The 25,428-nt window shown below is 33.5% G+C and overlaps 4 protein-coding genes across 5 annotated transcripts in view; 2 read left to right on the forward strand and 2 right to left on the reverse strand.

Annotated features, from left to right (window-relative positions):
- Positions 1–196: 196 nt before the first annotated feature.
- LOC108779586 (rhomboid-related protein 4) lies at positions 197–1,939 on the forward strand. Its single transcript, XM_018547028.1, has 2 exons — positions 197–253; positions 740–1,939. Exon 2 carries the CDS (start codon positions 1,330–1,332, stop codon positions 1,936–1,938), a length of 609 nt encoding a protein of 202 aa, XP_018402530.1. The 5' UTR covers positions 197–253; positions 740–1,329; the 3' UTR covers position 1,939.
- shtd (anaphase promoting complex subunit 1) lies at positions 1,813–12,214 on the reverse strand. The gene is made up of 23 exons (XM_018547027.1): positions 12,191–12,214; positions 11,568–11,708; positions 10,980–11,297; positions 10,577–10,647; positions 10,319–10,428; positions 9,907–10,176; positions 9,309–9,696; positions 9,000–9,186; positions 8,481–8,886; positions 7,378–8,355; positions 7,055–7,305; positions 6,694–6,952; positions 6,116–6,619; positions 5,834–6,041; positions 5,269–5,589; positions 4,954–5,182; positions 4,678–4,883; positions 4,165–4,504; positions 3,906–4,089; positions 3,345–3,644; positions 3,142–3,273; positions 2,980–3,067; positions 1,813–1,885 (listed from the first exon to the last, which is right to left on the reverse strand). The coding sequence occupies exons 1-22, from the start codon at positions 12,212–12,214 to the stop codon at positions 2,982–2,984; spliced, it is 5,913 nt and encodes a 1,970-aa protein (XP_018402529.1). The 3' UTR covers positions 1,813–1,885; positions 2,980–2,981.
- A 1,190-nt stretch (positions 12,215–13,404) lies between these two features.
- Gos28 (golgi SNAP receptor complex member Gos28) lies at positions 13,405–17,298 on the forward strand. 2 transcript variants are annotated; one of them, XM_018546949.1, is made up of 5 exons: positions 13,405–13,588; positions 14,155–14,330; positions 14,401–14,582; positions 14,681–14,749; positions 15,055–17,298. In XM_018546949.1, the coding sequence occupies exons 1-5, from the start codon at positions 13,555–13,557 to the stop codon at positions 15,290–15,292; spliced, it is 699 nt and encodes a 232-aa protein (XP_018402451.1). In that variant the 5' UTR covers positions 13,405–13,554; the 3' UTR covers positions 15,293–17,298. The 2 variants fall into 2 exon arrangements, with proteins under 2 accessions (XP_018402451.1, XP_018402452.1); XM_018546950.1 differs by lacking the exon at positions 13,405–13,588 and adding an exon at positions 13,869–14,032.
- Positions 17,299–19,195: 1,897 nt separating this feature from the next.
- Positions 19,196–25,428, reverse strand: part of sno (Protein strawberry notch) — a 9,794-nt gene continuing 3,561 nt past the window's right edge. The window contains exons 4-17 of the mRNA XM_018546959.1: positions 25,127–25,360; positions 24,574–24,693; positions 24,364–24,501; positions 23,926–24,293; positions 23,517–23,769; positions 23,104–23,429; positions 22,746–23,026; positions 22,275–22,636; positions 21,489–21,933; positions 20,938–21,321; positions 20,295–20,861; positions 19,884–20,197; positions 19,664–19,791; positions 19,196–19,603 (exon numbers count right to left, since the gene is read on the reverse strand). Of these exons, the coding sequence (XP_018402461.1) occupies positions 19,685–19,791; positions 19,884–20,197; positions 20,295–20,861; positions 20,938–21,321; positions 21,489–21,933; positions 22,275–22,636; positions 22,746–23,026; positions 23,104–23,429; positions 23,517–23,769; positions 23,926–24,293; positions 24,364–24,501; positions 24,574–24,693; positions 25,127–25,360 (3,899 nt within the window). The 3' untranslated portion in view covers positions 19,196–19,603; positions 19,664–19,684. The remainder of the gene's footprint in view (positions 19,604–19,663; positions 19,792–19,883; positions 20,198–20,294; positions 20,862–20,937; positions 21,322–21,488; positions 21,934–22,274; positions 22,637–22,745; positions 23,027–23,103; positions 23,430–23,516; positions 23,770–23,925; positions 24,294–24,363; positions 24,502–24,573; positions 24,694–25,126; positions 25,361–25,428) is intronic.

Consider the following 25,428-nt stretch of genomic DNA (forward strand, 5'->3'; position numbering starts at 1 on the left):
ATCCAGCCAATCAGCATGCACAACGTCATCTTTCAAAATTTTGTGTCATCGATGTCACGTTCTGTCCAGTCGTTTCATTCAGTTTCGTTCGTTTCTATATTGATTACAGTGATTGCAATTATTCGACAGTTGAGAAATTTTACTCTCTTAGCGGTTTAGAAGCTTATCGTGATGTCTTCTTGAAGAAAATACAGGAGTGACAGCCCTGATCATGGATCTGAGATACAAGTTAAATTAGAGCTTGTTGATAAAGGTATTTTTAGATAGGTTAAGAAATCTATTTTATCGACTGAACAAACAGCAACAAATACGAAATGCGCGCGATATTGCAATGCAATCGACACGTTCTGCCGTTCTATGTCTCTACTTGATTGGATAATTATTTATATGAACAAATTTGTCACGAAGCTTTTCAAAGTAAATGTAACAAACTGCGAAGCTACAGAGATTATTTTTTGTTCCACAACGATAAATTATTCTAGAATTCTCTGTGTTTATTCTATTCTATTGTACAGATTTCTCTAATCTTAAAATCTTAATATTTATTCTAGTCCGATTTTATATTTAAGATCGCTTAAATACGATGTTGAGATTTTAATGAATTATTTTGTTGACTAAGCGAATTTTTAAGTCACTTGAGATCAGACTGAATTAGACCTTAAATATAGGATTGGAGTATGAATACTGGCAGTGTAATTTTCTTTAAAAATCTTTTTTAATTTCACTATTCATTTTACAGTATCAACTGGCGATTTTGATCGTTGAGAATCTCTTTTTTTCACAAACGCAAAACAGCAAGTGCAAGTTCAGCAAAATTTGAAAAGTTGACATCACATGTTTATTTATATTAATAAAAAAAACATGGATATCTGAAATTTACTCACAGGAGAATCCTGTACAGATGTGACAGTTCAGTTCTTTTTTTGGCGTTTTGAAATTGATTATCCTCATCGAGCAATATATTGCATCATATTCTATATCATTATGATGCGCCAAAGACGGCAGCAGGGTCTACAATATGGCATATTCCTGCTGTGTATGCAAACTCTAAACTTTGGACTTGATAAAATACCACCTGCTACTCTAGTTGGAATCATTGCACAGGTAATTTTTTTACTAAAAATTTGATATAAATTTTGTTTTAACGATTTCGTTTCACTATATTTTGGACCAGTCTCTCTAGAATTAACATAATTTACTCTATTTTGATAAACTTGAATTAATTTTTCTAATTGATCGCCATATAACCTTCAGTTTTTACAAGCTTTTACCAGCATCATATCCATAGAGAGTAAACATATTTTTCTTTTTCTATAGACTTTATTGTATATGGGCCTGATACAGGTGCCATGGGATGCAGAAGATGTATGCATATCGGCTATCAAAATAATTAAGTACAAAAACTGGCGGTCGTTCTTTCTTTCAAATTTTGAACATGGATCCGACATGCATTTGTACTACAACATGCTTTCTTTTATTCTGAAAGGTTCTTACTTGGAGCCCATCTACGGAATGATGAATTTTGTACTTTTACTTGGTGTATTGTCTATCGGATGTAGTGCTATGTATGTATTCCTAGGATACATTCTGATGCAATTAACAGGGGATTATGGATATTTCACGGCTTGCGCTATCGGTTTTTCTGCCATATTATTTGCATTGAAAGTCATTGCGCTGTGCGAAGAACGCGACAAGTTGCACAATATCAGTGGATTAATAGTGCCAAGTAAATTAGCGGTGTGGTTCGAATTAATATTGATACACCTATTAGTCCCAAATTCTTCCTTCATCGGTCATTTGGGTGGTATTTTAGTTGGTTGCTTATATTCTTATACTTTTGTTGGAGAAAAGATTGATAACTTGATACATATGATAACTGGTACACCTATTATACACGAAGAACAATTTTATAGAAGGCGAAACAGGCTATTTACGTAACATTTTGTAATTTTCATCAATTCAACATATTTGCGACTCTAATTTAATAAATATATATACACACTGAATTGAACTAATTAAAAAATTATGTACTTAAATAATTCAATGGAGTACAATTAGAAAGTTTAATTTGTAAGTTTTCTGTGATCCTGAATAATAATTTATAATGTATTAATATATTGCTAAATATAAGTATTTTTATAAATGAATTATATTTTTTGTAATTATGGTTTATTATAAAGTTAATAACATTATTATAAAATAAAGTCTAAGTGCCTATATTTATATAAATATCTTTCTTATTACTGACAATACCGGCCATTAAATTCAATCTATAAAGTATCAATATTTTATCCTGTATGATGTACATGAGTTATTCCTCAATTTATTGTTTTAATTATTTTATTCGTAAGATTTTTACTTTATGTATTGTTATGCAAATTTATAAATTTTATTAAACGTGCAACAAATAAATTACAAATTATTGTACGAGAGCAAATTAATAAGTACCCGCAATGAAGGCGCAAGTTTTTCACAAAAATTGTTTTATCATCAAAAACAGATGAATGACCATGTTTGAATTCATTAAACCAGGATCTGATGGTGATCTGTCATACGTGGTGAAGGGTTTCCATAGACGGCATCCAACTTCATTTTTATTTCTCCGCACGTTTTTCCAAAAATAAAAAACAAATCACAGATCGATATTACACTTTTTCCATTGTATCGAAAAACATCAAACACGCTCACTACGAATTGCTGTCAAATTAAAACTATCACATAAATCACTGAAATTTTGTATGGCATCGTTTGAAAGATAATAGTAATATTCCTTGATGGTAATCCTTGCTGCCTGTCAACAATGCTGCCTGTTTTCAAACACGGATACTTATTGATTTGCCCTCGTATGTAGCCAGATACTGATATATAAAATATTTTTAGTTTTTGCAAATAAAAAGATCATGATAACTTTAATGAAGAGAAAAACTAATAAGATATTGTTCATTTTTAATGTCTTGTTATATTATATAAGAATTTTACCTTTAATTTGTTTGTAAAATTTTGCGTAATTTATACAGTGTAATATTCGGTATGCTAACAGAGCTTTGCGCCGTCGTGATTGAATTCACTAAAAATAAACATGGAAAGTGAAAGATATCTTTATCAAGTACGAAAACCATTTATGTGTTTGTAGAAACTTACAGATTGATTTATCATCAATTGGATATGGTATACCATAGAATATAAAATATGCACACATTTTAGCTAGAGATGTAGTATCGGAGTATTGTACTTTTCCAGTCGTAAGATATTCTTTAAACACAGATTTCATATCTGTAAAGAGAAATAGTTAAATATGATAAAATTAACAATAAATTATTGTAACATCATGCTTTAATAAATACCGTGCTCCCATTTATCTAGAATAATCGATGTTTTCTGTTTAATTGCGAGTATACTTTCTATGCTAAGTAATGAATTTTCATCATCCGTATAGTTATTTTTCCTCGACATTTGTGACAAAAGGAGTTTTATTTGCCATATCGCAAAGCTGTTTGGTTGTTCCTCGATAATGTTTATGCTTTTAATGATGTGCAACCATAACGATATAAGACTTATTTTATCTTTTGTAATACATTCGTACACAATTATTGCAAACATATGAAGGAAGTACTGTTCAAACTCTGACATTCTGCATTGTACATCTGTAAATTTATAGTTGTATTATTCGATAAAAATGTTATTTTGCAAAATGTATAATCGAGAGAAATAAGAGAGCTGGTATAGGAAAAGAAGATCTATTCATATAGATGAGAACTTGAAAAGATAAATAGTCGTAAATATAATCTCATGCTTTTTTATACAAAAAAAGGTCTTGTATAATTTACAAAAAATTATATAGAATATATTATAAATATCTACTAATCTCTTGAGTTAAGTGTATATTAAAATTATATTAATCATACCATTTTGCGATGAATACTTAATACTTTCGGGACGAATTATTCCTTTTTTAGACCATTGCAAAAAAGACATCACTACGTTCAATACAGTTTTATCATTTGTAAACGATGTAACATATTCTGGCCGCGCAGCCCATGCGATTGCATTTTCCGTCGTCAGAGTTTGGGCCACTAAGCTTCTAAAACCCTATAACAAATCGAAATAAAATATATTTAATATGTACATAATTTTAAATTATTTCTTTAAGTAATAATGTTTTACATGAGGATCTTCCAGGTACGATAAACAACCAGCTCTCTGTTTGATGCTTAAGAAATCATGTCTTTCCAGCATGTTTTCTAATTGCTGCCAGTTGTGATGTTTCAAAAATGTAATTTTCCAATATCTTGAATCTTTCAATTCGATCTTCTTTAAACTACATAACTGTGGTAATAAACAGGGCGCTTGTAGACTGATCTCTTGTCCTTCAGCTTCTTTGTCAGTTTCGAATGTTAGATGTATCGTCGCGTAACAATACTGATCAGTATCTATGTCTTTCGGTAAGATAATACGTGGTTCAGCTGCTAATACGTATAAATGGCGTAAAGCTTGTAAATGATACCTACCGAAATAATAACACTATTTAGATACAAAAGTATTATCTAAAAAGTATGAAGAGAATATGTTTTAAGCTTTTTTATTATTGATAAAAATAATTTTCTTTCATTCATTACTTTTTTCTTTTTTAAAAGAATTAAAGGATTGTTATAAGAATTAAGAATAGCATTCACAAACCTATTATCATTGCTGTGAGTTGGAAACTTTGGGAAAAGTGAAATTATTAGAGCCGCTACTGCATTTGGGCTGTTAGAAAGTGTATATCTTCCACCACCCAAAAAAAGGAGACCAAGAGCCATGTGGGTTGCCAAATGAGATCCATATGTAACTACGCCGCTGGCGAGTCCTACACGAGTGCGTATATGCCTGCATATCCTCATGATCTGCGTATTTAAATAGATTGTTGCACTTGTTGTGCTTCTTGAGTCATTGTCAACAAATATCAAGACTTACATCTAAATTGCCAGTACCCGCCATCACCACTGCGGTTGAAAGCAGAACAACGTTTAGACATGTTTCAACGGTGGATTTGCCAGCCAATTCAGCTATAGTTTTGTGTGACAACGCTGTGAACATCTGAGCGTAATTGTACAAAGTCTTGAAAGCGTTCTTATTAGCAGTACCTGCATACTTCAGCCCCAGTGCCATACAAGCACCTGCTATAATATTGCAGTAGGCTTGGCTATAAATTATAATGACAAATAGCATAAATTTATATATCAAATAAAATGATACAAAATGTTTCTTTGAGAAGATACAATTACTTACTTGATAGTTTCCAAATCTACATTCTGCGTAATTTCTGGCGTAGGTTTCTGCAACCTATACTTATAAACAATATTCGGCACATGACTAGAAACCCATAATTTGGTTGGCTGAATATCATCCCATAAAATCAATGACTTGGCGAGCACTCTTAACAGCAGGAAATCTGGCCTTACAAATTCCAATAAATATTGTGTATCAGGTGGTTGCATCCATTCTGCTACCGCATGATTTCCAGTATTGAAATACATTAATCCTAAAGCTATCGTTGCTCCTGGGCTTGTTACGTCGATATTTATTGAATCACCTTCACGTATCTGATAACTACAAACAAAGAAACAATATATAAATTGAGAAAAATTGTTGTACTTTGTTTTTCTGTTTTAATGAGAAGATATGCAGAAACTTACAAATTTTTTTACGGGAAAGGTTTTAATTTATTCTAATTTTACATCTCTTCTAAAGATGTAAAAAATTAAATTTTTTTAAATTTAAAATATTATAGAACAAAATTTTTAATTAGAAAAATTTAATTAGTATAATTTTTATTTTTTAAATTGCATTGTACCTAGGAGATTTGTATTTATCTTTCTGTGCTCCAGAAAAGGGTCTTATATGTCCACCAACCATATAATAATGCAAAGTATCAGGTATACTCGCAGGTACATCCGTTCCACCACCAGAGCCAAGTATGACTAGACCTAATGCTAATCCTGCTGCCAAGGAATACGATTCGCGGTCTATACAATTCTTCATTTCAGGTCCTGGCGGCCTACCTATAAAGATAAATCTATAGCATTAGCATTCATGTTAGCAATACATGTATGTATTATGAGTGATAGATAATTACCAATTTCAGATAATAAAGAATGCGAGATATGTCTATGTGCAGTTCCTTGATACACAAGACCAACTCCCATTAACGCCGCTACTTGGACATTTTGTTGCACATTTAATTCGATACTCGTCGGTGGTAAAAGTGTTTCTACGTGTAATGATAATAATTTAGTCATAGATACATTCATTGTGCCACGATGTGTTGCCGATAAGCCTAGCAAAAGTCCAACACTAGTAGCTTCGTGACAATCGGCTAGATATTCGTATGTACTTAGGGGAGCTAAGTTTTTCAGATGTCCGTTTAAACCAAGAGCCATCAGAAATCCCGAATGTTTTACACCGTATTCACCCTGTTGTTGTTTATTATACACTATCCATGTAGAGTCGATATTTGCAGTATCTGGATGAATGCATAGGCCTGCAGCTACGCCATTATGAAAAAGCGGCCACAGATTCATATTTGGCGGAACATCTATGTGAGTTAACTCGACGGTAGTTCCACGGGGCGGTGCCTTGCCTAATGAAAATATATAAAATGTAATTAGTTAATCAATTAATAGAATAAATTCAAACCGTGATATATAATCATACCGGTTAAACACAATCGTGGAATGGGCAATTGCTCTGTTATCATCGGGGTGGAAGTTCTCAATGTAAACATGCCTCTAGCTACAGGTAATGCCATTGTTCTCGTGCATAACGTGAGCAAGTGTCTTTCCTGCTCTTCTATGAATTCGTGATCGCTTACGTTTGACCTTTGAACTATTGCTATCCTCATTGGTTTCGAGGAATTAAGCAACCTTCGCACCTCAGCAATTCTATGATCCTTACTAAATCGTAGTTTTAATATCTATTGCATAAAAATATTATTCATTTATTATAAGCATTGTAAAAAATATGTATCTACATATATGTGGAGATAGATAAATGCAGAAAAAAAACAATCATTTACCATATCATCAAATTCCATGCCGTCATCTTGTTCATCCTTTATTCCATAATCCGTCGTTTCATTATCAGTATACTGCAATTTCGAAGATGGTTTTAAATGCTTATCTAACACAGCTAGATCTTGGCGACCTATGAGTTCATACGCATGCATAGGCCAATTCGACGGTGGATTTTCTCTACATCTATGCATAACATCTTTTATCATCAAGGATACTGCAGGTGGTAATGTCTCGAGGTCTTCTTTTTTCATATCTAGAATTCAATATTATTTTATATGTTTAGGAAAATAATTTTCGTAATATTTAACCGTTTGCTGCATCTTACCCATTTCATGATATAATAATATTATCTTGTCCGTTGTGGATTTTTCCAATTTCTTTAATATCTCTTTGTCAAATTTGCTTCCGGTTTCTTGAAGATCGATACGATTTCCAGCAAGCACTGTTTTGATATATTTCTCCATTTCTATTACATCAACTTGATTTTCATTTGCTATAAGAGCTGTTAGATATATTATATTTCTTGTTCTTGGATTAATGTAGCTTAAATACGGGAATGCAGTCATGTCCGTTCCACTCAACATATTGTTTAACGTTTCAAATATGTTTGGTGGTTTTCGAGGTACGTAACTTGGAATTGCTATTTTCTGTAGATCTGAATCATTAATTTGAGATTTCATGTTTTTTAGAGATGCCAACGAAGGTGAATCAAGATAGTAATGATGAGCATACATTTCGAACTTTAGATCTATGCTTAATTGATACAATAGCTGTCCAAGCAATGGTAAACTTTCCGATATAATGCTGTTTAATTTTAATTCTTCATATAGTAGATGAAGAGAAAATAAAATAAGTGGAAAATATGGAAACAAGACGGCTTGCACATTTATTTTGCCAACGTTACTTGATTCTATAGCATTAAGAAATGTGATAAAAGAGGGTATTATCTGACTCTTCAATACATTTGAGATAAAAGTTCGAGAATTTTCATGTTCGTTTGAATTTAACATATACATCCAATCACTAGCCGATCCACAATTGCTAGTTTTTTGTTTTTTAGGTAATATCATCTGTAAACTGGGTAATTCTGTAAACTGATCTTTTTCGTTATTTCGTATTACATGTAGTTTTTCCACATCATATCCCAATAATGTAAACAGAACTATAAGAAAGAGATCCCACTCTTGCGCCGGTGAAAAGTCTTGTGGGCCTGGGGCATTTCTAGCACCATACCATTTAACCAGCAATTGCATCGCTAATTCCCTTTGAAGAACATTTCGTAGAATATGTAAACATTTAGTAACTGTAAAAAAATATGTAACTTGAGTTAATTATATGTGTGGGAATCATTAATTTAAACTATTTGCATTCATTATTAATAAATTTATTTATTTATATGCTAATGTTTCTCAGGTTTAATATATTTACCTAAAGGTGATGTACTGGCAACAGGTATTGCTATACGAAAATATTGCTTGTTTCCGCATTCCACGGTTATTTCATTACCTACAGATTCTTTCAAAGCAAGAAAACTTGTGTCCAGTAATGAATTTTCCAAGAGTATCGGCGGACGAGCACAATTACCACCTACAGGACTCAGTAAATGTAAAGCTTCTTCGAATTTAATTTCGTGCGAGGCTGTACAACTCTGAGAAATCAAGGAACTCCGTCTCGGAAATGGAGATCCGAGCTTAGAATTGCTATTTGATAAAAAGTAATTACTGCCCGTAAAATTCGAGAGCATACCAGATATATGCAATTTACCCACGCATGTAACTCCTGTGTATAACGTTATACCGTTTGACAAATCTACAATCGCTATCATGTGCAAATTCTGGAAGAAATCAATTTGTTACTATCAAATTACTTTAATTAACACACATATTTTACATTTCAAATAATTGTGTTTTCCTTATTTTAATATGCAGATAAATAATATACACCAACCGACAAATTAATAGCATCCTTAGCCACAATGTTCGTTACCATTCCGAAAATAATTTGTTGTTGTTTGTTAGTTTTCTCTAATCTCATTAAAGACAGTTGCGAACGATTCGGAATTAAATAGCCCAAGTAATTCTGTCCAACAAGATCTGATGTTAAAAAAACCTTAGATGCACGACCACAAATATCTCTAAAAAAATATAAAAATATTTTTCAATTTCTTTCATTTTTAACATATATTAATCAATTTCTCCTTAAAGCTTAATGAAAATGGATATAATATGCGTAACACAAAATATACGAATTACTTACTTGGACACACCAACATTTTCTGTCCATACGTGCTCAAGACAGATCTCAGGATATAAAGGTTTGCTTGCAGTTGGAATATCTTTTAATCGAATGCTATTGTAACTGGGAGCTGGACTATGTGTTTGATTTAAGCCAGTTATCATGACAGTCTGATGTAATCTGCTATGGTAGATATTTGAGTTTACAGGTGGTCCAAGCAGAGGAGACATAGCTGATTGGGTAGGTGATTGACAACGAGAAATGGTAGCCATCGAGCTTTGTGACCGTGAATGCTGTTGTTGTTGAGGTGACGGTCCACCCGAATTAGTACTATAAGATGTAGTACGCGATCCAAATGGAGTATTAGATAGTCCTAAACTAGAGTTATTTAGTTGTAAGCTTGACACTCCTGCAACAGATATATTTCATTTACATCAATTTTTCCTACAATTTATTTTGATCAAATTGTATAACTATAATTATTGTATAATTGTATTATTATATAATTATTATTTAGTTTTAACACATCTTTACATTATGATATGAAGATTAATTAACTAAATTTTCATTCTTTTATATACATGCATATGTGTACAAAAGTATGTGGATATTTCATTACCAAAAAGAAAGGGACTTAGAGGACCCTTATTGGTACAGCTTTTGTTAGCAGATAAATTGCTGCCAACATTTAATGGCGACATCGTTGAATGATTAAACAAACTCATCGTGTCGTTACTTCCACAAACTATTTGGCATTCCTCGGTTGACGCTTTGCGAATTTTGTAAACCGAATGTAAACCTGTCTTTGTATCATATATCATAGCAAAGGATGGCTCTGAGTTAGTAAATATAATCTGTTGATTTGAGTCGTTCATGTATGACACAGACCCTAAAATATTTAATTCAGTTTTATAAGAAATAAAAATTAATCAAAACATTTAATTTTCGCATAAATCATGTGAATGCATGAGATTTTTTTATAATACAGTTATTATTTGCATTTAATTTTATAAATAAACTATTTTATTTACCATGCTTAATAAGTAGAGGACAAATTTCATCTAACGGATGCATTAATGAAAAGGCCACTGGTAAATTATCGTGTTGCACTGGTAATCTGCTGTTTTCAAATGATACGTATCTAAAAATAAAAAACATGAACATAAACACGTTGTAATTAAAATTTTGTATCAACTATTAATAACTATTAATAAAACAAAGAATATAGAGGCATACATTATCATAATGCAGATTTTATTTTGTTTAATTTTTAATAATGTTATATATACCTCGAATCTGTAATTGGCACTTGAGATTTTTCAAGTATAATTCCATATTTTGTCGGCCATACAGCAGAGACCTGTTATATTTAAAATTATAAAGCAAGTTAATATAAATCTTTACAATTAATTTAATGGTTGTAATAATTTTTTTGTAAATGGCTTTCACAGTTTCAAGAAACAACAATAATCATTTCTCTGAATGCTAGTCAGCTTAGTTTTTCATAAATGTGTAGTTAAAGTAAAATGAAATTCAATATTATAAACATTTTTGATATTTGCTTTAAAGTTTTAAGCATTTCATTTTATAATAGAAGATCACAAGAAAAAAAATACAATGCCATCATACACATCTTCACTCTCAGTTACATATTTTATTCTTACAAAAAAAAAGTAAAATAAGATGCTTTACCTGAAATTGTAAAGCAGAAACGTAGTCTTCGCCATTTTCTGTAAAAACCTTAAGAGTATAGGAGTCAAGCAAGCAAATACATTCTATAGATTTGTCAATGAAATCATCAGCTTCATATTCTTTACTTTTGATCAAGTGATTTGGAATACTAGTGTGAAAGGTGCACCAAAGTGCATGCTTAATATCAGTTTCACATGTATAGGTTGCTTTAAGGACTCGAGTAGTTTGATTGCCTTTACAGTGAACCGCTACTTTACCCGAATAATATAATTCTTCCTCCTCGCATATTTTATTACTGCGTACCAACCATGTCTCATTCTAAAAATTAGACATTTATCATTAAATATTATTTTGAAAAGATTTTACATAAAGAAAAATAGATTAAGAGAGAATGGATGTCAAATAACATGACTTATCTTCATATTTGATTTAATTTTTCATTATATTAGCAAAATAATGTTTAAATTAAGATGTATGTAAACAAAAACATATTTAAAGCAAATAGTATTAAGGCTAATTATAAACATAAATTTTCAAACCCGTTCTCTCCTCTTTATTATATTATAATTATTTATTCTGAAATCTTACAGGAGATTTTTCTGATATATTTACTTCACTAAATCTTTTTAATAGAACATTTTCTCCACCAACCGTTCGATTATTAGACTGATGACTGATCAGGGATCCAGGATGTTTTAAGATTATCTCTCGACCACCTGGCTTGTACTCCTTAAAAAAATATCAAGTTTTTATGTATTATCAATAACCATCTTATATAATCTTTACTAAGTTTTTATCATAGATTGTTGAATCTCTTCTCATTTTACATTAAATACCGTAATTGTTATTTATGTTGTAAATTAGGATAACAATAGTTATTCATTCAACATTATATTCTAAAAGGTTAACTCTATATAGACAATCGCTGACAAGTCAGACAAAGAGCAAAATAAAGGTAAAATTACTTGAATTGCAATAAATATAAATCAGAGACATGATTCAGGGATTTATTTTCATTTTTTATATCTATCCTGACAATAAGATGTCAGATGTGAAATAAAAGACAATAATCATGTGCCTGTGTGTTATGCCAAATATTTCCTTGAAATAAAATGCTTAGTTTGTACCTATCGTTAGCCACAGTTTTCTGATTGTCTTAGTATTAGTGCAGAACAAATAAATAAATAAATAATTGTAACAATCGACTTTACCACCGGTTCTGAGGCGGCGATCATCCTCTCCCTGGTCTCATCCAGATTTGCTGGCTGTGTTAACAGATATCGCGAGGGAATAACACCCACTTAACTTTGGTCTCTTTCTAAACAGCTTCGCGTGCAAATGATACAAAAGAATGTGATTGAAATATTCGAAAGGCACTGAAAATGTCATGCACCAATGTGAGTCGCACCATCTTCAAACAATACCGCTCCGGGTATGCGTGAGCAATGTGGTGTGTGTCAGCATGTATATACGTATACATACTTCTGCGAGACTGCGTTTGGAAAACACAACAGCTCGATCAGCATCTGAAAGATAATTTATCGAACGCAACTAATGAACGCTGCGCGCTAAACAAATTTATTCTTTTTTGAAATTAAGCTATGACAATTTTTAATTAATATTTATATTTTTAATATTTTTATATTCGTGAAGTACTTAAATTATTCACAATTTATAATTTATTTCTTCTTTTTCCCTTTTTTAAAAATTCTAATTAAAATAAAAATTTATTCAAGTTTTTTTCAAGTTTTTTTCAATGATTACCAATTTATTATAAATTTCGATAAACTGTAAACATTTAATTTTTTATTGTCAATTTATCATCTTAAGTTTCGATACGGTCTTTTCAAAATCGATAGAATTTTGGAACTTAAAAATACCACTATGACAATTAGATTAAACGATCGGCTTTATTTTGAGGTAAATTTTTGTGATTATCAATGGATTACTGGATAATTGAAAAACGATGACATTATCGGCAATTGATAAATATTTACGATTAACATAAATATTTCGATAATACACATTATTTAATTTGTGATCTTTTGTTATATAAATGTTGTATAAAAAAGTACGCATACTTTTAATACTATAATATCTAATATATATATATATATATATATTGTCAAAAAATTATCACCTCTATTGATAATCAAACTCGGATGATAACATTAAAATCACAGTTTTTAATAGATATCAAATATTTAAATATATATACATGTCTACGAAACTAATAATTATGCGAAATTAGTATCGTACATACACACACACACACATACGCACACACTATCATTTAAATTTTAATAGTAACTCTAAAATTTATAAGAGCCGATCGTCTTTAAAATATCCCGTCGGTGACAAAATTAATAGCACGTGCGGGTTCGGAGTGCAACAAATTACGAGTCGTGAGGTCGCTGTACGCTTTTCCTAAATCCGCACTTTGCAGAGGGCTTGTTACGTTTTTCCCCATTTGTCAAGACAAGATCCGTTCGAGATAGAGGCTGGAGGAAGTGAAGGGTGTTATGTGACGTTTTATATGTCATCCACGAAAGCGTGTGTTTGCGATTTACGATAAATGGCTGGTTCGCTGGGCACGGTTGATTGGGAAGGTAAGATTTTGTCTGAAGACGCAGCGAAACTTGCGGGTACCGTTAGACGTTTAAGGAAAGGAACAATACTCCGATATACGTATTCTTTGTTTACGTTGTCAGTATTCTAAAAATAAAGAACCATGTTCTGCACGTCATCCTTGATAATGACGTTATTTCATCTGTGTCGTTCGTGTTTCCACATTGCATTATTTGTGATCCACAATCAATCGTGACGTGACGCTAGGTCTGTTCTTTTTCTGTACTTCAGGATTGCACTTCTTGTATGGTTCATTCTTTCTTCTTTTTCTTTTCACATCGTCTTTGCTTCATAAATGTATTACTGTAAACTATACAATTTTTAATATTGGTGTGTGTGTGCGTGCGTGTGGATAGTAAATTTTGAAACAGCCTTGAAGAGAAAAAGACAAAAGATGAACCATGCAAGAAGTTTAGGCTTAGAATGTAAAAAAGGAATTAGCCTATAATAGAGTCCTAAAAAGAGCATGCTTCTTGCTCTTGATGATTTTTCTTTTTATATTTTGTATTTAGAAATTGCTGCTTAGTTATGTAAGTCACTGTTGTAGATCTGAGAAAGCAGGCGAGACATCTGGAAAATGAGATTGATGCAAAGCTAGTAGCTTTTAGCAAGTTGGGCATAAATACAGGTACGAGACATGCTAGTTCAGAGGAAGTTCCTCTTTTGGATGAAGAACAGGTATTCGAGAATATGGCATCAGAGATTGAGACGCTGCTCTCCAAGGTAGATTCTTCTTTCTTCTCCTGTATGTTTACAAGCAAACGGATATACTGATCAAATATAATTGACACAGTTGTTCTCCATAAACGAGAGGATGAGCGAGTTGCAGCCAAATGGAGCAGCTATGTTACATACAATGCAACGTCACAAGGAAATACTAAAGGACTACAAACTGGAGTTCAACAAGATTAGAAATAACTTTACGGCTAGGAAAGACCGCGAGGATCTTCTAGGCAGTGTCCGTAAAGAAATAGAGTATGTATGACTGTTATTTATTTTATACATTGCATATTTCAGATTTTATATTGATAGAAACTAAATCAATCTCTTATGTTATATAATTTTATATATAGCAACTACAAAAGTGCAACTGGATTGAATCGGCGTGAAATGTATCTCAAGGAAAATCAACATATTCATAAGTAAGTCAGCTTGTTAATGATGATGCTGTGATAAATAACATTGATAGGTGTTTTATTAATTTTTTTGAAAATACAGGGTGTCTCATAGGAAATGTTGATATTAAACTATCATTTTATCGTTGATACTAAGCTACCATTTTCGAATAGATTCATTTACATACATTTAATAAATTTTATCCATTAAAAATTAGATTTTCTTTTTTTTCAACACAATTTTTGTTTTTTTGTTAACTGAATATATTCGAAACCTATTTTTATTAAAAAGTTCTTAAGATATGTATATTTAATGTTATTAATCTTTTTAGTTCCGACCGATTGATCAATGACCAAATAAGCATAGCGATGGAGACACGGGATCACCTCGTGACTCAGAGACAGGCGTTCAAACGTATACGGACTCGATTCAACGATATTTCCAATCGATTTCCAGCGGTGAACAGTCTACTGCAGAGGATAAATCTACGTAAGAGAAGAGATTCTGTTATACTCGGCCTCGTTATTGGAGTTTGTACATTTTTAATGCTTCTGTACGCCTTTCACTAGACAAGATACAAAGATGCTTCCATCTTCAAATAGCGATTATTTCATTATGGAAATTTTTGCAGTACGTTTTACAGTAAAGATATATATATATACGTTTAAAAGGTACTATATGGAGAGCTAATAAACATGTAGGGAATTTAGTATGATAGGGTATGCGAGATTGTATATGTGCGTGAATGATTGAGCAAGTGTACTTTCTTCTACTTGCGTTCAAAGTGCACGAAAAGAAGTTTGTCTGTTTTTTTTATACCGAAGTACAAGATGTGGGGGTACACAATGTAAGCTTTCATCCAAATTCGACACGTTAACTTAATAAATGTTAAAATATGAGTCTTTATAATAGCGCTAATTGTGGATTTATTGATTTCCTGAATGCTGAAAACATAACAAGATGACATCGCGATTTATTTGTGAACATACTTCCTTTATGTGACGGTTAATTTTGTTTCTATAAGAAAAGGTTTTGGTGGGTAAGGGATTTGCACATTTTGCGATAAAATTATTATATTTCACATCTGTATAAACCAATAGTTTTGCATTCTGCGTTATTTAACACACTTGGTGATAATAAAAAGGAAAGGATGCACGCTAATTTAGTAATTTTAAGTTATAGAAAAAAAAGAGTAGCGTTAAAATCAATCAATTCGATAAAACGCAGAACGGGATCTTTAAAGAGTTTTCAGAGCAAAAATGGTGAGTATCGTCGTCGTTTCGGGTAAGAATTGGTTTTACATACACAGACATTTATATATGCATATATACACGCAGTGCATTCGCTCACTTGTGAGTCATCCGCGAAAACACAATACATTACGAAAAAGAAAATTGTTTTCACTAGAAAGCACGATGCCTGTTTCCACGTGTACTCTAGATACTACATTTATAAGTCTCCTCGAGAAAATAGGAACTCAAGCGAGATATAATTGTAAAAAAAATACCGAACACAAAACGCGTTCCGTACATACTAAAGTTTCGCCTCTTTTACAGCCTCGATATATATTTACATGTATGTTTAGCGTTTATAACTTCATCAGAGCTTCCTACAAATTACCTTATAACTTTCTGTATAAAATCCTGCTCCTGAATTTTTAATTACTGTCGCGGATTATGAGATCGAGCTCTGAATTGAACGCGGTTAATACCTTTGAATCGCATCTACTGCTTCGCTAAAGTAACGTGTAATAATTAATATATTACGTCTTACGAATAATCGATAGCTAAAAGAATTAAATCTACGATAAGTCTCGCTTTAACATTAAATATCGCACTTCCCTTCGTTCTTTCTCCATTCGTTACAAAAAGGGAATACCGATATATATTTTACAATCGGATGTTCTTCCCTCTGTCGATCTCCTTTATAAATGTAATATGTAGTCGTTATCCGTGGAAAACTACGCAGTTTTTATTGCGTAACTACCGCGGGATAATTTACGATGAAGATAACTGTGGAAACAGGTGGATGACGAATCTCTCTTTCTCTCTCTCTCGTTTCTCGTCATACACAAACGCATCATTCGCACGTTCTTAAGAGTTAAATCACTAAAATGAAAATTCTAATCACGGGTTGATTCTATTCAACTGTTCGGATAGTACTCTACGTTCTAAATCTGCATCTTTGAAGTTTTAATATATTATCAGAGATAATAGATCGAGGTCTATATTATCATCATTTGTTCTTCATTCAGACCTATTTGAATCTCGTTCAAACATACAAACGGACACAAACAGTCTACATCCAATATACATGCAGGCCGCACTGGTTGCTAGTTTATGTATCTGAATATAAATATATCGGCTGTATGTATTTTTTTTTCAATCTAATTCTTTTTTCTTTTTTTATGTTTTAAGGCTAATTAGTATAGGTGGAGATCGTTGAGAGACGAGGCGTGCGTATTATGTCTTAAATAATTTTGATAAATATTTCGTTGAGGTATATAGGAAGATATTAGACATCAGACATCTCTACGATTTTATTTCAATTTTATAAAATTGCATAAGAAACTACAATGAACTAAGAAAAATATAGCTCAATTGTCTAAGAAAAATAAAAAAATTCCGATTTTATGTAAAATTATAATTTAGGAATACTTTCTTATTTTACTTTTAAAAATAATAGTTTTGTGTCAAGAACGAATTTTTTTTTCTTACGGTATAATCAATGATATATAGAACAAAATAAACACATTTAACTAAAATTCATTTTTTACTGGTCCGTATTCTGTCATAATAAAAAAAGGAAGAAAAAAATAAATGTATAACTTGGCACTTGGATATTATAACAAGGAAACTTATGGAAATATTTCCCTCCGATTTTGATGAGTTTTGAACATACTTTTTGGACAAAAAATAAGGATCACGTATTTTTTATAAGTAGCGATCGTGGCATAGAGTGTATAGTGTGACTGCTCCCTATGTTAAAGCTCCAGCGTTCAAATTTATCCAGAACATCAAATTTTATTTGATCGCCACCTCTCGGAAGACAATGGCAAATCTCTGAGAAATCCTTGCCATAACCGTTCGAATTCGGCGTTAAATATTGGTTGCATTCCGTTGTAAGCATAATGCGCTTGAAAAATCATTTTATCCTTGTTTAACACTTTGTGAACAATAAAGATAACATGATACTTTATGTATATTATGCGTGCAACGTAACGCAGCCATTGTAGGTTCCAAAGACCGTATATAGAGTAATGGAAAAGGTTGGAAGAGGCCGATATCCAGGAGTGGATAGAATAAGGCTGATATAGATTTGTTTATAAGAATCTAATCGCACTTTTAGGAAGTGTATCCCTTTGAAAAAAATCAGTCTTTCGAACTGTCAAAAGTGTAAGAGATAAAAAAAGTTTAATGAAAGTTCAATGGTTATAATTATAATTAAGTATACTTGAATTAAGCATACAACTCAATAATTATAACTGCATTTAGGGCCGAAACGTTTGCATCTTAATTTATAATGTGTAGAATGTTTTATAATAAACGTCGCTAAATAAATCTAGCGTGTGGCTGCAGCTCTCTATTTTTACAAACATTAATCTTTCAATAATTATAATTAAGTACTTCTCAAACTATTCGATCTTTATTCAGAATCTTTTCTTTATCTCTTACATATTCGTTTCAAAAGAAAAAAAAACCGCTGTTCTTCAAAGAGGTGTCACATCCTCTAAAAGTACCCTTGTAAAAGCATTCTTATTATCTAGAAAACAACATATTCAAAAATCATTAAAATTGGAGGACACTTCCATGGATTTCTTTGTAAGTCTCTTAACTTTTACGGTTGACTCGGAAAAGCACATTTGCAATACTCATGTGATTACCTCGTCTCTTCAGATCTAGATAATATTAATGATAGTTTTGTAACGGTAGAGCACTAGTACTAGTGTATAGCAGTAGCAGTAATTTATAGTAATAATGATAGCCTATAATAGTAACGGTAGCAGTAGCATGTGTATGTGTAACACCTCTCTAATTATCTGATCGATTTAATGATCAAATAAAAACCAAAGCTGTCGCGTATACTTTTATACTTTCCGAAGAGGATCGATTGTTCCAATTGTCTTACTATTCTCCATTAATCCGCATTCCCTCAATAATTATCACGTTTAATTAAATTTACTGGCACTATTGCAATGATAACAGTCGATACTCTTCGGATGTTAGCGTTAAGGAATAGCTTAAAACAACAGGTTTCTAAATCGTATAAACTATTAATCGATTATACTTTACGTGTTCTACAGGAAAATACGTGCTCTGTTACTTCTCTAAATGATTACATTCTCTCGCATAATAGAGTCTGTATTCATCCTACTACATGTCACACGTTTGCTAGAACCTCATGGACGAAAATATGATTAACAGCGACGACGTAAAAAATAAACTTCCTCTTTTAATTATAATCATCGTGGAAGAGGTGTGTATATATCATATATAGAAAATGATAAAAGAAAAGATTCAACTATTTAAAAATCTACGTTAATATGTGGCGAATGAATATTAACATTTCTCGCGAACGATTGCATAGACATGACAAAGAAATAAGCAGCAAGTTGTGATCTTAGCCTTGTCGATAATTAATCGGAAGCGTTTACTTGTGTTCGTCACGCTGATCAGTAGATTCAATTCGTAATCTACTTGGTGCCACCACATCTTAACGGTACCGGGCAAGTAATATATGTAAACACACGCAATCACGGCTGAATTCATAATTCATTCCTTTTCTCGCATTTGGACGAAAAGTTTAAGAAAAGAAGAGTCTTCCTATAGTTGCAGTATGCTAGGTCACATCAAGAGAGTCTCGCTTGGTCCTATTCATATCTATAACAATAAAGTAATTTTATTAACTCGCGGAGATTATCTCGGCGACGATAATCTTACCCTTGACGCAAGACTCAATGCTCAAAACGTCAGTTCCTCTGTCTTTTCTGCGTCAGAGGAGAGCGCTTGACGTAACGACTCCATACAAGACTTCGGAATAAGCGTCCCGACAATCTTTAACCCTTCGTCTGTCACGAACATCAAAAGGAAATGTTAGACGGTTTCAGATATTATTAGAACATTAATCGACATTGAATAGTTATTCTCAAACTCAACTTACCCGTACGTAACCGTATAACTTGCATCTTAGAATTATGTCCGGATCGTGCAGCAAGTATATTCTCCACACGGCTCCAAACACTCAGAACCGAACCAGCTAATACATTATAGGAACGTCTTCTTAGCCCCACTTCGCAATCTATGCCGAGGGTGGCGTTTTTACAATTGCCACTCCAATATGCATGCGAACACGTGTTCGCAGAGGCCTCGTACTGTTGTGTCCAGTGTGGCTCCGCTTCGTCGGCGCTTACCTTCTTGTACTTCTTCTCTAACTCGCCTAGAGTCTCTTGTCGCAACTGCAAACCCGTGTTGGGCCTGACAATACGCAATCATTAATTTCCAACATCAAGGATTATAATTAATTTGTTTGCGATAAACCGTGAATATACGATGGAATTTTAAATAACTGTACCTATACACCATATAAAGCTGATCCTTCTTGCTTTCGGACTTTTTCTTGCCACTGTCTACCGCGGCTGCGAGAATGGCCGTCTGTTTACCATTGCGGATCTGGTGACTCAGATAGAAACCTTCCTTAGCCCCAGTCAGTTCCGAGAACTTGTCTGTAACCTCGGACCAGCCCATACCGCGCTCGACATGAACTACGTGCAGTTCCGTTGGTGCTTTGCCGGTAGCGTGCTTCCGCAAAAACCGATAAAGACGCACCCTACGAACGTTCTCGCCTGATGTACCGAGGTCAAGAATACCCATGTCGAAACGACCGGTCTTCTTGGCCTGAGTAATAATGGCGTTAAGCGTATCAGTGAAGTATTTGAACAGACGATTCTGCAAATCGACTGGCATCCCAAGGATACGATTCAGGAACTTTGACATGTTGTTGTAATCTTTATCGAGCGTGAGCACACCAGGCGTATTCTCGCTATTACAAATCAAACCGACGCCTACTAGCGCGTCTGCCACATCTTTGAAAAAATCACCTTGATAATCCTGAGGTGGTGGTACTAACGGTGGGTCATACCTAAAATAATCAAATCGAATTAAAGCCTATATTCCACATGGAATATTTTTTAAATGTATTTTTAATTGACACAAACCCCATTATAGTTTTCATTGTCGCTTCTAGAGCCGTACGACCGTATTTGTTGTCGATATTGAATTGTGAGAGATCTCGGGTCTCAGTCGCGCGACGATCACCGTGCGTTAATGCACCCAGACTTTCCAGACGTTTCGCGACGATCGAGGCAAATCGCCTCTCCCCGGCCAAGTCCGATATAAGAAATATGTATTCCGGCGCGTTGACTTGATTCGATCGATGCGTTCGTCCAAATTGCTGTATCGCTCTGTCTGCACTCCACGGCAACTCAAGCGTGATATGCACACGTCGCATTTGATTTCTAACTCGCCTGTCACTTTGTAAGGATATACCGCTGCTAGCTGCTTCAGAAATTATCGCTACAGTCTTCTCTCCGTCCATAAACCTGAACATACAAAGATAATCGATAGAATATCGGTATTTAACTAGAAAGATTGATATATAAATTATAATTATTATAGAAAATAGTTTATAATCCTAATCTGTGAGTTGTTAAAAATTTATGCACAAAGAATGACTGTAAAATTATTATATAATAAGTTTTACTGATACCTCTGTTTCTCCGTCAAATTAAGAGTTTCTAAAGGAACATCCACTTCTGACCTAGACTCGTATTCTATTCCACCATCTTCCCTTTGCACAACGCGACCCTTTCTACCAGTCATTTCCGCGACATTTTCTGGTCCACCGAGTTCATCTATCAATTGGTCTAGTGTGTTTGGCGGCAATCGGTCGCCAAGAATCTCTATTTGCGATAATAACTCCTCTTTCATGCTGCAAGCCCTTTCGATAGCGTCTCTAGGTGGTGCTTGATTATGGGATGCACCTCCGCTCATAGCATTCATAGGCCCACTCATCGCTGTGTCACCGTTACGTTTACTTTTATTACTGGATTGTTTATGCACTAACATTGATTGAATTTTATCCTGCGTGCTCAAACGTTTCTTTGCGGGTTTCTTCTGCTTCTTGCCCTTTTTCTTTCGCCTGTCCCAGGGATCTAGAGAAACAAAGCATAAAAAATAATTTTAGAAATTCAATTACAATAAGTTTGCGTCGCATACTTTATATGCTCAAATATCCTTTTACTATAGCTCCTACTCATCTCAACGTGCTTGATGGAATAAGTAGGAGCTATGGCAAGAACATTGAAGCGTGCGCGAACAAACTTAAGAAGTATTTGTATTATTTGCACTTTTCGCATTTAGAATTTTCATTTTCTCTAATGCTCAAATATTTATCTTATTTTAAGTGTAAATATCTTTGGAAATTTCAAATAATATACAAACAAATCTAATGTAACAATTTTAACAAAAATAGAGTTACAAGATTGACATTTACCAACGTCGGAATCGCTATCACTAAAGAACGGATTGAAATCAGAACTGGCGTTGCTCTCTTCGTCCGTATGGTGATCGTCTTCACTTTCGGTGCCACTTAATTTGTATTCGGAGCCAGAACTGTGAGCGCCGTTTTTCTCATCATCTGATATCTCCTCTTCCGATGACCAAGAGCGTACTTTTTTTGTTGCACGCTGTGCCGCTTGACGGATCGGTTTCCTCTTGCTGCCTCCTGCAGAACCGCCAGCATCCAGATCATCATCGTCTAATTTGAATTTTGGTGGTTCTAAACCGAGAAGACGTTGAATGCGATTACGATCTGGTGCTGGAAAGTGTTTTTCGACTAACGTTTGTAAAACTCCCCTGTAAATTATTAGGTACATTAATGATATATAAATTAATATTAGAAGACATGGTAGTGTCTCGGTATAAATTTACACGCAAGATATTCTCTGCCAAAATTGCTACTAACTTTGCAGTAGAAACGAAGTCGCTGAGCTCGCCATCGTCACGTTCTAACTGTTCCAAAGTACGTGCCTCACCAGTAGATTGTAAACCGATGACTACGCATTTACCACACTTGACTGCCTCACGGGATACTGATACCGCATGCTTCACTTTCGCAGCGATACAAAGATATTTGAAAAAGCGTTGATGTGCCGACCAAAATTGGCCCCACATTGTTTTCTTCATACGATTCTCCGCATCTATTAACTCTGCCGCTTCATGGAACCTCTGCATTGCTTCTACCCACTAGATCGAAATAGATCACATGTGATTATATGATACAAATGAGTAAGATATTAACAAAGTATTTTTGTACAACTTACCAATCGTACTGAATGATCATAAATTTTTGTGAAATCCTTGGAAAGAGGTACTTCCTCGATCTTGAAGGCAACACCGTGAAAACTCAATTGCCGAGCGATATACATACCGCGCAGCTTCATATCCATCGCTACGATTTCCATCGCGCCGACACCGCGCTTCTCCACGGCAGTGATGAAACCATTGAATTCTGGGAAAGTCGTGCCCTCACCCCACATACCTAGTCGTACCATGTAGGCCATGTTACGAGGTTCAGAAGCACCGGTTGCACTAGCATATACGACTCTAGCCTTCGGAAGCTTGTTCTGCAGTTCCAAGACCGTTAATCCTGTACAAATTTATGATCGATGAAATAACTCAGTCACTTATGTAGTCACTCTTTAAAAAATTTTTACGCATGAAATTTTATTTCTACCTGTCTTAGTAGGTTTCGAACTCCCTGTAGGGCACAGATTCTTCGCGCGATGACACTCATCAAAAATTATCAAACCATCGAAATCTTCGCCACACCATTGCAATAGTTGTTTCAATCGGCTCTTATATTTTCCGCCGCTCTGTGTCGATTCACCAATTAATGCAGAATATGTGCTAAAGATCACACCTTTCTTCACATTACCGTTCACAGCTGACGAAATTTTTGCGTATTTAAATTTATTCAAAGCATGTACCTGCAAGCCGATTTATATATATTTACTGCAATTTTTCATTTATCTTCAATAAGTATTTCAAATAGTAAAAATATGTAATTGATTCAGTAAATGAAATTAAAGTTTTGTCATTTCGACAATATATTCGACACAATTCAACACAGATAAATTACGTACTTCTATTTTCGATGCACCTATGTCGTTCAAATCGCGCTCGGCGTCATATTTGAGATCATTTGACACCGACACCCAAATGGCACGTTTTCGACCTTTCAAGTAATTCTCGAATATAATACCGGCTATAGTCCTGCCTTTGCCAACACCCGCACCATCGCCGATTAGAAATCCGGCGCGTGTACCATCGGGTAAGAGATGCTCATGTTGTTGAGAAGCATACGTGATGGACTCAAGTTGAAGGGCAGAGAGTGCACCGGATCGTATTGTCTCCTCTGGTATGGAGATTTTGTACCAAACGTCCGTTGGTTCGACGCTTGACAAAGATGCTGTTTCGACAACCGGATCCGGATGCTTGCGGCCAAGTTTGACTGTTGATTATCGCAAACTTTAATTTAGAATAAATAACGCATAAATAATTAAAATAAATATTGATCGTACGTTTTGTTGGCATATAATCAGCATAAGTTTCAGCAACACCCATATCTTCATCGTCTACTTCTTCCTCTTCTGGAATATTTGGCTGCATCAATTTTGTTGGATCACCTGAATTCATCCACATTTGTGACACTGTTTTTCCTGTAATAAAATTACGAATATAGTACGAGCTTACTTTTTTAATTGCTCTTTTTATCATGATTTTGCGGATACCTGAGAGTCCTGCCCAGTTGGGAATCCCACTCTGATTAAGTAACTGAACGAAAGGATTTACTCCCATGTTCATTCCAGGCATACCCATAAAGCTGCCCATCAAAGCATTCATGTCCATACCTACGAAATAATTATGATTATTGATACATATATGTATACATGTGCATTTACATATATATATAAAATTAATATATGCAATTGTAATAATTTAATATTAATCTAATTATCACAAAATGAGCATTCGGAAATTATATTTTGGAATTTTCAAATTTTTGCAACATATAATATTAATTTTTCTCTCAATATTATTTTTATAAATATATTATCAAAGGATATAAAAATTCTTTCTTATTTTATATTCTCATTTAACAAGTATCAAATTAAAATTAAAAATTACATACAATACTTATAAAAATTAATTTATAAATGATGTATGTGCAGATGATATTCATACATACATCTTCGTATAAAAATAAAACTGTTTAAAAAGCCAAGTATGTGGCAAAAATAAAAATTTCTACGTAAAATTCATTATGATAAAAAAGAAATATACTTGATTGAAGGAAGGCAGCAGGATTAAATCCTGCAAGATTCAACCCTGGTGGAAAACCAGGATATCCACCAGTTCCTAATTGATTCAGTTGATTCAGTTGACCTGTTGCACCAACAAAATTACCCGGTGAGGTGGTGCCTTGAGAGCCTCCTACATGTAACATTTCATAATTTGGTGTTGTATTCTTTGTCACTAATCCTCCTTTGATTTTGTTACCAAATTTTTGGTCTAACTCTAAAAATAATTTTTGCAAAAATAAATTTTTGATATAAAAAATAAAGTATTATAAAAAGATTTTTATT

The sequence above is a fragment of the Cyphomyrmex costatus genome, unplaced genomic scaffold (assembly GCF_001594065.2).
Source record: "Cyphomyrmex costatus isolate MS0001 unplaced genomic scaffold, Ccosl1.0 scaffold60, whole genome shotgun sequence".
Lineage (NCBI taxonomy): Eukaryota > Metazoa > Arthropoda > Insecta > Hymenoptera > Formicidae > Cyphomyrmex > Cyphomyrmex costatus.